Source organism: Falco cherrug, chromosome 4 (assembly GCF_023634085.1).
Source record: "Falco cherrug isolate bFalChe1 chromosome 4, bFalChe1.pri, whole genome shotgun sequence".
NCBI lineage: Eukaryota > Metazoa > Chordata > Aves > Falconiformes > Falconidae > Falco > Falco cherrug.
Window position 1 is genome coordinate 99,727,501 of NC_073700.1, and position 13,425 is coordinate 99,740,925.

The 13,425-nt window shown below is 39.1% G+C and overlaps 1 protein-coding gene across 4 annotated transcripts in view; it reads left to right on the plus strand.

The window, feature by feature from the left end:
• The window catches only part of CPNE4 (copine 4), a 320,303-nt gene that overhangs the window by 249,639 nt on the left and 57,239 nt on the right, over positions 1-13,425 (plus strand). For all 4 annotated transcript variants that reach the window (XM_055708199.1, XM_055708200.1, XM_005445873.4 and 1 more), the window contains one exon: positions 8,060-8,158. In XM_055708199.1, coding sequence (XP_055564174.1) covers positions 8,060-8,158 — 99 coding nt within the window. The remainder of the gene's footprint in view (positions 1-8,059; positions 8,159-13,425) is intronic.

Below are 13,425 nucleotides of genomic sequence, written 5' to 3' on the forward strand. Positions count from 1 at the left end.
GCTGGACAGCTACGTCTTCATGAACACAAGCAGGATACTGAAAAATTGTCCCATTTCTGTGTTGCTTATTAAGCTACTAGGGGTGTTTTGGGTGAGGAAATAGGAAAAAAGAAATGAGATTAATGTGGAGTTCTTTGCCCTTAACATAAAGAAAGTGTAGTTTCTAATAAATGTATAGGCATGCATTACAACTGTACAGACCTCTATTTTAGGCCAGTGCACAAATCAAAGTGCACATTCATATCCATGATTAGTAACTGCACAGTTTCTGGTATATATACTGAGGATTTTGTTGCATAAACCTAACTATGACTGCAAAGTAGAAGCTTATTTATGTTGTCACCCTCAAAACCTACAGAGTTATTGAAAATCCAGTTACAAGCTGTCCCTCAATTATGTAACTTACAGCATATTTCTCTGTTTCAGAGGAATATCTCTGAGGTTCATTTGTCAGCACTGAACAGGGTGAAGGATCTATGTTTGAGGCTCCTAGGCACCCTTGTAATAAAAATAAGGGTAATCGACAAGCTATGGTTTTAAGTAATTGGTTTTGGAATGACCCAGATGGTTCTTACTTGCGGTGACCTGTCAAGAAGAGACAACATCCAACTGTGAGGCTTCCCGTCATTGCTGAGCCGCTACCGATGTGCTCAAGTATCTTATGGTGATGTAGAGAGACTGCCTTGGTGATAACAGCTCTGTAAACAGTCCCTGTTTTCATTCAGCAAGAGGTGAAATAGGCTTAGGCTGGTGTCGTATCCACAGCTGTCAATAAAATATGACTCACTCACTCTGATCTTGAATCAGAGAACCTGCCACTTTTTGTAGAAAAGTAAGAATTCGCCTTCCATCCACTCTTCTCTCCCAAGCAGATGATTTTAAAACCAAACTCCCCATATATTTAGATTCCACGGGAAGATTATTTCCCTTTGTGTTTTGACTGTCTTGGGTGCTGTACTTACTGCAGCATGTTGAAGGGAATGCTGAATCACTCACGATTAACCAAGAGAAGCTATCAATGACTGTCTTTCTCAAGTCTCCTTCAACGGGCAAAGGATCTGAATCCAATACAACCCTGTCAACTTTCAAAATACCAATTACCACCATCCATGTACAGGAGGAACAAAGGTATTGATGAAATCCTGGCACTTGTGGAATTTAATAGGAAAGGTCTCATTGTCTGCAGTGCAGCCAGGATTTCACCTAATGCTTATGGAGCAAACTCAGCTGCACTGGTGAATTGATGAGTATTGGTCCATTCAGAACCGAAGATTAGTTTTCAAAAAGGATGAGGCTTTGTAGTCAAGAAGAAAATTTTGAAAGTTGCTTCCAGATGGTCCTCACAGGGGCTGCAGATAGCCTAATAGTATAGGGTTCGAGCTCTTTTCCCCCCATTAGCCCAGGGGGTTTTGAGCAGTTTAGTTTGAAGAATTGAGTTAATCTTTCTAAGAGGAAAAATTCAAATATTGTATCTACAGTGCTCTGAAAAAAGCTTTAGTTTAGTGAGAGGCTCGCAAGAAACAAAGGTTCGTTTCAGCTGCTTCATTCTGTTCTCACTGGAGCCCAACTTCAGAGGAAATCTGAAATGAGCCATAAAAAGTTTATTTTAACTTTTTGGAGAAGAGCAACTAGTGAAAAAAACTGTGATGGCCAGCTTGGATGAAAAAAAAAAAAAAAAAAAAGCAGCAGAGTGAAGAATTTAATATACAGCAGGAAAGAGCAAATCTCTATACAGGTATTCTCCAGCATGTAACCCAGGGTCGTGATGTCTTTAATTTAGAATTTGGCCTTGGAACATGATGACTGCAGAAACAGGATAAAATGAAGTGTTCTAGCTTTTTTACTGAAGGTTTTGTGTAGCTTTTCTCATACCCAAGTTAGGAGAATGGGTAGGTAGTGGATAAAGGCCTTCCTATAAAAAGACCTTCTTTGAAGTATTCCAAGTGGGGTACATATACTTCAGGGAGGTACAGTAGGAGGTTTACTTCGTTATCAAGTAATAATAACCCTGATGAGAGAGAGAGACTGTTCCAGAAAAAGCACTTTGATGATCAAGTAAATTTTTTTCTGAGGGTTTTTTTTTTCCACTTTCTCTGGCTTTTATGAGTATTTTTTTTCTTTCTTTCTTTCTTTCTTTTTATGTTGTCACTCATCCTAGAGAGTGAACTGAAGAAGAGTTTCTGTTTGTAGCCTTTTGCCACCTCGTACCACCTGCAGCTCAAAGTGATTCTAGAATTAGAGTAGGTCACTGACATTTGGGTCAAGACTTCATTTATTTGAGAGATAGTAAGTGTCACATAAACTCTACCTAAAAATTATTGTCGTGTTATTTTAGTTTAGAGTTGAACTTAGGTAAGAACTTTATAACTGACCAGGCTATAACTCATTACATTCAAGTCCATTACTTATTACATTCAAGCATTCTTCTTCTTGCCTAGCCACAAGATACCTTGTTTCACAGAAATGCCAGGAAAATCCATCCAAGACAGTTTCTGTTCAGAATTTAAACCACTCTTGTTCAGTTCTGTTCCCCCAACACCTAGCTAGGCACTACAGGCAATTAATGGGCAAAGATAGTTCTTTTCCTTGAAAGGTATCCCTTCCACTCCTTACTGAGTATCGGGATAGATACTGAAGTAACAACACACAGAAGAATCTTACGTTTTCAGGAGGACTGTCTAACACTATACCTCCTCAACCAGATGGCAAGGTAGTACCAGCACAAGGCATACTAACGTTTCATAATTGGACTTTGAGTATACACAGAGCTGAAGAAACTCAGCCTGGGAAGACTGGGAATTTTCTAGTTTTTGCTGGCTTTGTGCATGCTATGAACTGCAGTGTCTGGCCAGCTAGGGAAAAACTTAACTGGATTATTTTCAAGAAGTACATTTCCATGGTCTGGCTGTCAGCTGCTTCCAGATAGGATTTAGTCATGAGATTCACTGCCAGTCTTTTAGAAACTAATCTTTGGAGCATGTTTTGGGCTGGTTCATAAATTGGAAGGTTAAGTTACAAGTCTCTCCGTTACCCCTGCCCAAAGGTGCTGTATATAATAATTCTGTCATTGTGACAGTCTAATGGGGACAAATAGCTTGAAGCATTTCCCTAAAGGTGTATAGGGAAAATTATCTCAGTACTTACAGACACCCACACACAAAAGCATACTTTACAGTAGTCAATCCTTTCTCTTAGATTTCCTTGTGATTAAAGCTAGGTGAGCATGGGAAGAATTTTTTTATGACACTTGTACAAGAATTTAGCTCAGTGAAAACATAGTCTGACTTTCATATTGAGATTTGGAACACCACTTTCTTGTCTCAAGTTAGATCACATAAATTAAACTTTAAAACCTGAGTTTGGATCATATGATCTGGATCTGAGGTAGTAATTCTTTTTTTGCTGTTGAATTATCAAAGAGGAAAACTGCCTCACTCTGTGGGAGACATTGCATAGAGAAATTGGTTTCTTTATTTCTAGCCATCATCACATCACGGATTATCAGTATTGGCTGGAGCTGGAGGATGGTCCAGATAATGCTTTTGTGAAATATATATTAAAATCAAAAGTTGTGCAAGTGAGTTTTTGTGATCACACAGAGGTAGGAAGATTAATCTGGCTGCCATCTTCCAAGAAGCATTAGGAAATTCAGCCAGAGGAGCCCGTGCTGTTGTAGCTCCAGTGCCAGTGCAGTTTTTCTTGCATGCTGCCCAGAAGTTCCCTTTGTAGTGAGAGTGTTGCTAAAATCTACACTTGGTGAAAAAGCTGAACAGAAATAAAATCAGGGAGATTTTCCATCTGCATCAACCTGAGATACCTTTTTCTTTTTAAAATCTACCTTTCTCCCTCCTTTCTCCAGTGAAAAGTTCAATTTCAGCCTGAAAGGAAATCTTTCCTTTTGAGCTATTTACAAAAAAAGCTGAAGGAATGAAGATGTGGATACCCAGAAGTGATCCTCTGATGTCCTCTTAACTGAGTCTACTGGTTAGCTCTGTAAGGCACAGCGCCTTGCCTTGAGAGGGCCTGAAGCAGTGTTCCCTCTACCTGCAGTCAGCAGGTATTTTGGGGAGGGAAGAAGCACCATGCAAGGGTGGAAGATGTTCTCCATCACTCCAGTCAGTGCTATTTCAACACCATGCAGCATTGGACAGATGTTTTTATTCCCTGCATTTGAGCCTGTAACCAATAGGTAGGAGACTGAATTCTTTCACCAGTTATCTGAACACTGATTTACCGATGTTTAAAATTAAACATATGGAAAGCCTTCTTAATGAGACTTTTAATAGAGTGTAGTATATAGTACTATATATATAGAGAGAGAGAGAGAGAGAGTGTGTGTGTATATATATGTAAAATAGGTATACTGTTAATCTTCTGCTTAAGCAACCTGTAAAAGTACACACCCAAAGAGCATATTAAGGTTTGCCTAAAGATAAAGAATGTTTTGTGGAGGATTTGATTTGAAAAGCACATAGGGCCTTCTTAAAAAAAAAAAAAAAAAGGGAACAAACCCCAAACAACTGTAAAGTATATCATAGGGGAATAATTCTTTGGTTCTCACCTCTATTCTTTACCTGATTCTGGATTATTTGTAAAGGTCTTTCCCTGCTTATTTTATCTGTCTGACTGAGTTTTTATAAAAATTCTGAGGTCTAGTATTTATATGTTTCAGAAATACTTTTCACATACAGTTCAAATGCAGAATCATTACTGTGTACAACATGTTTTTGTTGTTGAGAATAACAATACGTTTCTATGGCCAGATGTGAAACTCTGAAAAGAAAAAGAAGTTGTAATGGATGTACTTATAGGGACCACCCTTCTCCCTTAGCTCTAATTGTGCAAATGGCATTGAGATAATACTGTAATTGTTTGTCTTTTCCATGAAGCCAATATGAAGATTAAAGTACCATCTGACTTTCTGAAAGCTAAAGTTAGAAAACCTCTAGCTTGACTGAAAAAGCAGTTGGATCCTGTCGCGACGGAGGGAAGACACAGTCACTCAATATGAGTGATCAGCAGACTTCGTTTATTGTCTCTTACAGTCACCTTTTATGCCTTCTTATAATTAGCTCCATACATATTACAAAAGTTAAGCTCATTATTGGTTAGTTGCCTAAATACCAAGCCCACCCCTAGTTTCTCTTCTGTAGTTTTCTGTTCCCACCTGCAACATTCTTTTCCCACCAAAATCTTCCTGTTATTGTGTAACAAGGACAGCCAAAGACAGTGTATTTTGCTTTACTTCAGATAAGCTGAGAGCGATGTGCATTTTTGTCCAGCCAGCTGGACTATGTCTATGTGACCCTTTTCAGCTAGCCAGTTATCCACAGGATCCCTGTTGGGTGGACGTTTTAAATCTAATTTAACTTTGCTCATCTCCGGTTAAAATTCTAACCACAAATCAGCACTCTGAGCTTTTCCTTCCTCATAAGAGCAAGCATCCAAACAGAATTTTTTCAAAGTACTTTTTCATGGAAGTCTCTGATAACCTTGGGTCTGTTCTTGTATTTATGCTCCAATAGAGTTTAAAGATAGAACCTGGAAAGTAAATCTGGTTGGAAAATTTCACAATAAGGGTTGCTGTTTTTTCTTTTTGAAATAGCCATTTTTTCAAAAACATCTTTGGAAAAGTTGCCAACATTACTAAAACTATACTTTTTGCACATTCATATCAATTTTACTATGAAATTTTGACAAATCTTTTTACTTAACATTTTAGGATCTTAAATCTTATTTTCACAATCATTACAGAAAACAAAAAAATTTTAAATCATGCTTCATCCATGAAATCTATTTTTCATTAAATATTTAGAAAGTAATTTCAATAAAAATTGATGAATTTATATCAACAATAAATTTCTCAGGAAAAGAAAATGAAGCTCTTTCAAGCTCTATGAAACAAAAATGGTAAAATTGCAGGTGATAGGATGGAAAGGTAACAGAAGGCTCAAGAACCAGGTCTTTGCCTGACCAGGAGCTCTTTCAACTGATTCATGTCAGTAGCAATAACAGGTATACTTGTACTCTTTCCCTATAGGCAGTCCTTTGTACCGCTACTGGACGTCTACTATAGGGATCAAAGAAATTTCCCTTGCTTCAAACCAAATCTCTTCCTGGGGCTAAGTGAAACAATGTTGAAAGTTCAAAAGAAAGTTAGACTAATTATTAAAAAAGAAGGAATCTAAATGATAACATCAGTGATGGTATACTGCCTGGAGGAGCTCTGGGTATGAGTTTAGTAAGATCACCACCTGTGTTGCTTCTACAAAGGCAAATAAGGTGCCTGGGCACTTAACAGCATAATAAATTCAGGTAGCTGGCTTAGATGTAGACCTACCTGTGCTTCAAGTCCGTGGACCTCACATGGACAAACATTTGTGTGGAAGATGCTATTTATTAATTTATGGCTGTGGTGAGAGGATGTTAGGTGATAAACATCCATTAAGGCTAACTTTGTGAGAGACCCCGAATGTAGTGAATTAAATTGTTTTAGACAGTCTTTCTCCTGAAACTTTGTTTGTTTTCTTGCTCTCACTCAAAGAATTCAGTCATTTTGCCCATACCTCAAGCTTTCTATAGAGTTCTTCCCTCTATCCTCAAAGTGAATTTACAAACCACTAGTTTGGTGGTGAAAAGGGATTGGCTACAGTGCTCACATACCGGCTTTGACTGGATTATTCAGGCTGGTTAGAAAGCATAGCTGGTGGACATGGAAGTCTGTTTCAATTAAATGTTTTCCTGGAAATATTTAACACTCAAGATCCACCTGAGATCCAATAATTTCAGTTCCCCTTTGGGTGAACTCAAAGTGCCCCTTGGGACCAAGCAACCTTCAAATGGCTTGAGGACTCTCTGAGGTGCTTCTTCTTGTGTTTTCTGACCACCAGTGCTGGGTTAAAAGCACTGAGCCTCATTGAGACAAAGTGGCCTGATAAAACCCACTGTTGTTAAGCCTGGTACCCCACTATTGCAGCCCTGCCACCCCCAGTTATGTTTCATTCCTGCCTTTCTCAGTAGGGAACTCCTCAACTACTTCCACCAGTTCCGTCCTCACCTTACACCCATGCGCAGACCTAGAGGCCTCTGGCCCTCAGTAGGAAGTCGAAGTTCCCCTCAAAGTCATCTGATAGCCAAATGGCAGTACACTCCTCCTGTGACAGTGCAGAGGGCTTTGAGGCATTACTGCTTTAAAAAAAATAGTAAGAAAAGATACTTTGTAGCAGGACATTTTCAGTAAAGGCCTCCTGAATCTGTCAATGTATGCGAGCTTTTATCTAGGGAGACCAATGAGGCTGAATTCAGGATTTTGTTCTTTAAAGTTGTAAGCCCCTTTGTTGTCTTTAGGCCAGTTTTAAAATTAATGTTTAGCAAAGCATGTAGCTATTGCTATGTGCTTCAGTCTTGGCTAGCTGAATTGTATTTAGCAATATCTGTAAAATAAAATTATCACGGCTCAAACTCATTAACATATTCATGTTTATGCATGAATTTAGGAATTTTTACTGGCAGGGTTTGGCTTGAATATTCACTGTTGAGCAACACTGGAAAAAAAGCCAAGCTAGGGGCACCAAACACTGACATCTATAAATTCAAAGCCATTGCAAATAATTATAACTATTGGTTCACCTTCACTGCCTGTAAAAATGATAATGGTAATTTTTGCCCACAACAACTAGTCTTATGAATACTGATTTATATTTGTAAAGCACTTCAATGAGGTAAGTTACCCTTAATTCAGGACACCATTTGACCATGAACATGCTAATACACACAATCCTGTGTTTTTACACCTAGCAAAAAGATGGAGTCAAGGAATCATTTCTTTCTAAAATACATAAATGTGCTTTCGTCAGTAGCAAGCTGCGTTGAAATTCCGCTTGTCATTACATTTTGATCCAGACAAGGATATGATTTTATTATATCTTGTGATTTCCTTCTGGGTAAAACACTCCACGCAATGCGTATTATAATTTCTCCTGTAGTATTTTTCAATAAAACCTGTTCTCTAGCTAAAGAAAAATGTGCTCTTTTGTTCTTCTCCCCTTTGTCTACCCAGTGCATAGTTTGGGACTGGGATTCGAATGGAAAGCATGACTTCATTGGAGAATTTAGCTCGACATTCAAGGAAATGCGAGGAGCTATGGAAGGAAGACAGGTAAGTTGGAAACCACCCAAGCAGTCTCAATATGTAAGCTTTGTAGAGCAGTGTCCCTCAGACAATACTGTAATGAAGCAAGTGGTATTGCCTCATTGTCTCAGAAGTCAGTTGCTGTGTTGATCTCTCCTTTAAGTTTTACTGTTATCTGAGCATGGTAATCTGAAAATGTAAAAAGCAGCCTTTCCCGTACTTCCATGCCTGAAATACTTAGGGTCTTTTTCTAGTTCACATTCTGCAGGCATTTCTTTCTGCTAAGATTTATATCCTTTGAGCCCAAGCACATGTTTTCTGTGAGTTGCTGTGCTGTTATGGCAAAGCAGATGCACAGTCTGGGTACTCGAAGCATTGCCCTACTGACCTAAAGGCCTCTAATGAGTGAGGGTCATTCTGTCTTTCTCTCTTTCTCATGTGCTGCATTCATTGCTGCCAGCTCTCACTTGAACCCATCATGATGAAAGTAATCAATTTCCTAAATATCTCATGAATTACAATCCTAAGGGAAAATTAAATTGTTAGTTTATTAATAATTTCACTTATGTCAGCCTGATCCCTTCAAATTGAAGTTGATGGTAATTATTGAATATGATAAATAATTTAACATATCTAATTCCAGAAATTGTCATTTCCTCTTATTACTTACTCCTGAAGGTGTTAATTTTGATAAATTCTCTGAGAGGGAGTTAAAAATGTTGACTTTCTAATCTGCTGAGAATTTGTGTTCACTGCTTCATGTGATCTCAAAACCAAACACAAATGCCTAATAAGCTTTATTTGGGCTTTATATTAAGGTTTTGTTTATAGTGTGTTAATAGAAAGCTATCAAAGAGTCAACAGAAGTTTAATAAATGGCAAGCAGTTAGGCTATTCCATAGGTCAAGTAGTTTTTATGAGTCTTCTAGATATTTTCTATTCATGTTCTTAGAATTAGAACAACCTAGAGTTTAGCAAATGTTGCTCATGTGCGTAAAATACTGTTGATATATATCAGTCATATATTAATCCATTACGAATAACTTCTGAACAGAACCTGAGTGTAAATGAAACCCAGTTTTGTTCTCTGAAATTGAGTCGGAGGATGAAAACTTAAACCAAACTCAATTTAAAAAACTGAAAATTTTGAACTAAAAATTTTAGTAAATATACCTAAAGAGGTAAAGAGATTCCAGTGTGAATAACATTAACAAGGCCAGTGATGTGACAACACTCCAATTTTGCATACAAATACCTGCAGCTGGGAAAGGGACTGTGTGAGAGTGGTAAAGGGTGTGTATTTCCAATGTAAATGCCTTCAAAAGAGCATTGCAGTCCTTCCCGAACAGACAGCTTGTTGGCCAAGACGAGATTTGCAGTCCAGAGTGCCAGGAATGGCTGTGAAGAATATATATTCTTTATTATGATGGAGAAACAGTCCACTCTTTTCATCATCAGCTAGCAGAAAGGATGATTACTCTTTCAGAGGCACAAGAAGTTAGTGCAGCCATTTGTCAATTCTTGTTCTCAGTTGACACAGCAGTATCAGAGTGCCATCCAGGAATGTTTTCATGTTGTGCAATGCTTTAAGTGTCTGAACCTTTGTCTTGCTAAGGGCCTACCATTTGGCATTCCACTGGCTGCCTTTTACCTGTAATGTTGCAATCTGCTTTTCACTACAAAAGTGCAGTTTTTTCTCCTCCACATGCCTAAGGCATAATGGCATTATTTCTTTCTTGTTGCTCTCATTCTGTTACTGTGCAGTTATTCTGTGGGCTTGCACCTGCGAAACCCAATGATGTTGTTATAGCCATTCTCATAGGACATAATTGCCACCAATGTGAGAATTCGTACTTCTCCCCCCTCTTTTGTAATCCTTGATTTGTAGTCTAGTTAGAGGAAAACAAGATTTAGTCGGTAAGATAGTAGGTAATTGTCATTTAAGTGGCTAATAAATATTGCTCAAAAAATATGCATGCACATGCTAGATGGCTGTTGCATCTGATGAAAGCAGGCTTCAGTGAGCGCTAATAGCATGATAGGTAAGTGCAAACAATAGGAAGTTTGAGCAGATCCTAGTGAAAATGATATAGCTATTATGGAAAAAGTGTTGTAATCACATGTTGTACAGGAGAGGTTGCTTGTGTGGGAGACCATGTCACTTATTACTTGGCTGGAGCCCAGAGAGCATTTTCCCTTTCCCTCTTTATCTCTCCCTCTGCCTCTCCCTCCCTCATCCTCTCTCCTTTTTCTCTATTCTCTCCCTCCCTCCCTCCCTTCCTCCTATCTCCTTTTATTGATTCACCAGGAATAACTGTTGCTTCTAAAGGCAATATATGCCATTAGCTGTGGACCCCATAAATACATCTTAGTGCATAGTTTATCTCAACATCCTTTGTGCAACATTAAGTAATGTGATAAGCATTTGTCAGTTTTTTTCCTTAGTTTTATTCTTCCCAAAGAAAAACCATGTGCAACAGAGTGTTTACTTTGAATAAAGGGGGTTTAGTAAACCTTAAGGGAATGATAAAGGAAGAGGGAGGTGTTCTGCCTTCAAGTGGATGTGTTGCTAGGTATTTCTAATAAGGAAGGCCACATCAGAGAAATGTAATTACACGTGGGTGAGGTGATAAGGAGGTTAGATGCAGTCCTTTGTTCCTAGAAGAGATTCCTTCATAACCTCAGACCGGAAAATGTTGTTTTCCATGTAGTACTTCTTTCAGTCAGAGGAATAAAACTGCCAGCTACATCCACCAGCCCATGGTATTAAGCATTCTTTCACATAGCATCGCAACAGTGAGTGTTGAAGATGAGGACCAAAACTTGGAATTTCATCTCAGATGCTGTGGAAACCAGTGTAAAGAGCAGAACTCAGGTCTGACATCCCTGTTTGAGTTGCTAAGGAGATACTATGAAGGATCTTATTCTGGTTATATTTTCTTTTGTGCAGTAGACTTCATGGCCAGCTCTAGTACATTGCTATAGATCTGTCAAAAGCTAATCAAAAGATAATCAAAACACCCGAGTGATTGTCAGCCAGGGTTTTTCACTCTCCCAGGCAACTGCACAGAACAGGAGGGAATATTTATCATTGACAGGGGATCCAGGAACTCTCCTTAAGCTCCAGCTGCAAATCTGTGCGGTGTTAATGAAGGCTACACCAATGGCACAGCTCTCTCTCTCTGCTCATCAGCAATGTCTGTATTAGTTTGTATCAGCTTCACAAGTTGTCATAAGTGCATTAAGCAGTGAGAGTGGGAGTAACACAGTTTGTGCTGGGGAGCAGGAAGAACTGTGTGTTATCTGTGAACTGCTAGTACTTCTCACCATTTCATCAGTTCACCTCATCTATGGAGCATTTGACAAGGATCTTGAAGTTGCCTTTTAATTGTACATATTTTGTCCTCCAGAAAACACAGAGTATTCTGACCCATTCTTCAAGCTCCATTCTTAGCTACATGATAGAAGTATCTTGTAGCCCATCTGTCAACCACTACAGAACCACTTGAGGTGATCAGAATATGTATGTGTCACCTGCTTACTTACAGGAGGTGGCGGTGCTCTTAAGACTGTTTCAATTCCATCCCTGGGCTGCGTACTGATTACCCCAAGTTTTGAGTGTCAGCCTCTGATCTGGTAATTTTATGGTTGGATCTGGTAATTTTATGGTTGGCTTGCTGGCTTGCCTCCACTGTGAGATTTTTTGAGAATTTGTGTCTGAGACCAGGCATCATTTAGATAAATATTGTGAATCTAGCACTGGCAGCTTGCTGGTGGTTGTACCAGTACTGTGTGAAGGAAGGAGAGCAGATTCCCTATCTGAAGGACTGATGACTTGTTTTTATCAGAAGTGGCATGAGTAGTTTATGAATTCCTTTTCTAAACGTGGCAGGTCTTGGTCGATACTCACAGGTCTTGAATTATGACTTCTTTAGAGTGACAGTTGCTTCTCCATGACTGAAAGGACTGAATTATGGGAATGTTTGTTGGTCTTTGGTTGGTGGTACAGATGAAATTAATTCACACTGTTTAAGAAGACTTCCTAATCATGAACGACCTCAGGATAATAGCTTGTTGTGTGTTTCTGTTCTGTAATAATTACCTTGTTTTCACAGACCGTTACATTCTGACACCTAGCCTGTTTTCATACTGACCACCAACAAAAAACAGTACAAAAATATGCTGTTGTTCAAATGCACATCTGAAGCAGGCATTTCTAAACCTTCTATTTAACATTTTCCACCATTCCAAAATTCATCATTTTACTCCTTCACCTTAGTCTTGACACAAGAAAACAAAGTAAGAACAAGTGCATCCCTCTTTGTGACAGTTATATTTTTAGTGAAATACTGGTAAATACTTGGATTTTATTGTATGCTTAAGATTTGTTCCAAATATATGCATAATATACATTTTTAATATGTGTGTACAGTGGCAATTTCATAAGGTGTTCTAATATTAATCTATCAAACATTTTAATACAAGACTAGAAAAGCTTGATAAAAATTTAAAGACTGTTAAAGCTTTTCATAGTTGAAAGGAGAAATCCTCTGCTAATGAGAAAAAAGTCACTTTTTTTTTTTTTTTTAATGGAGGCAATAAAGCCAGAAGGATTGGGGGAGGGGGGGGGAAGTCACAGAAACATAAACCACCTGGATCCCAATGCAGCATGGGAGTTACGTAAGAGAAAAATCTGTTCCTATATTACATAAAAATGGACATGTGTGTATACACACATGCACACACGGAAAGGGGAGGAAGAAACCCTGCTGCACTTCCAATCTCCACTGGCATTCCCACAAGTTCAGTGTGTTATCAGGGGCTGAGGAAGGCTGCTGAGGTGAACAGGATTGCATGGGGTCCTGCGGGGATCTGGGTCAGGTTCACCTGTTTGCCCAGATATCTGACTGTGGCCTTCGCTCAGGGCCTTTGTGTCAGGTGAATGTGCATGGACCTTTAAAAGCCTTTGGTAGTGGACCAAGGAGTTTATTGACACCAGTGGACATTTCCATACCTAGTTTTATCAGGAGACAGTCAAGTTCATCCAGGACTGTCTGCAACCTCAGCAGCTGCTGCAGGCCCCAGAGAGGGCAGCAGAGGCCTCGGAGGAGGGTGCAGCCATGTCAGGCGCCTGCCATATCCATGCGATCCCATCAACCAGTGGTGCCACCTCAGGAGCGTGGGTGAGGCTGGGGCCTTGGCTGAGGAAACAAGAAATGCTTGGATTCTCATGGCATGCCCTAGGTGCAAATTTCCAGAAGAAACTTCTAATAGTGATTAAAAGCAGCTCTTCT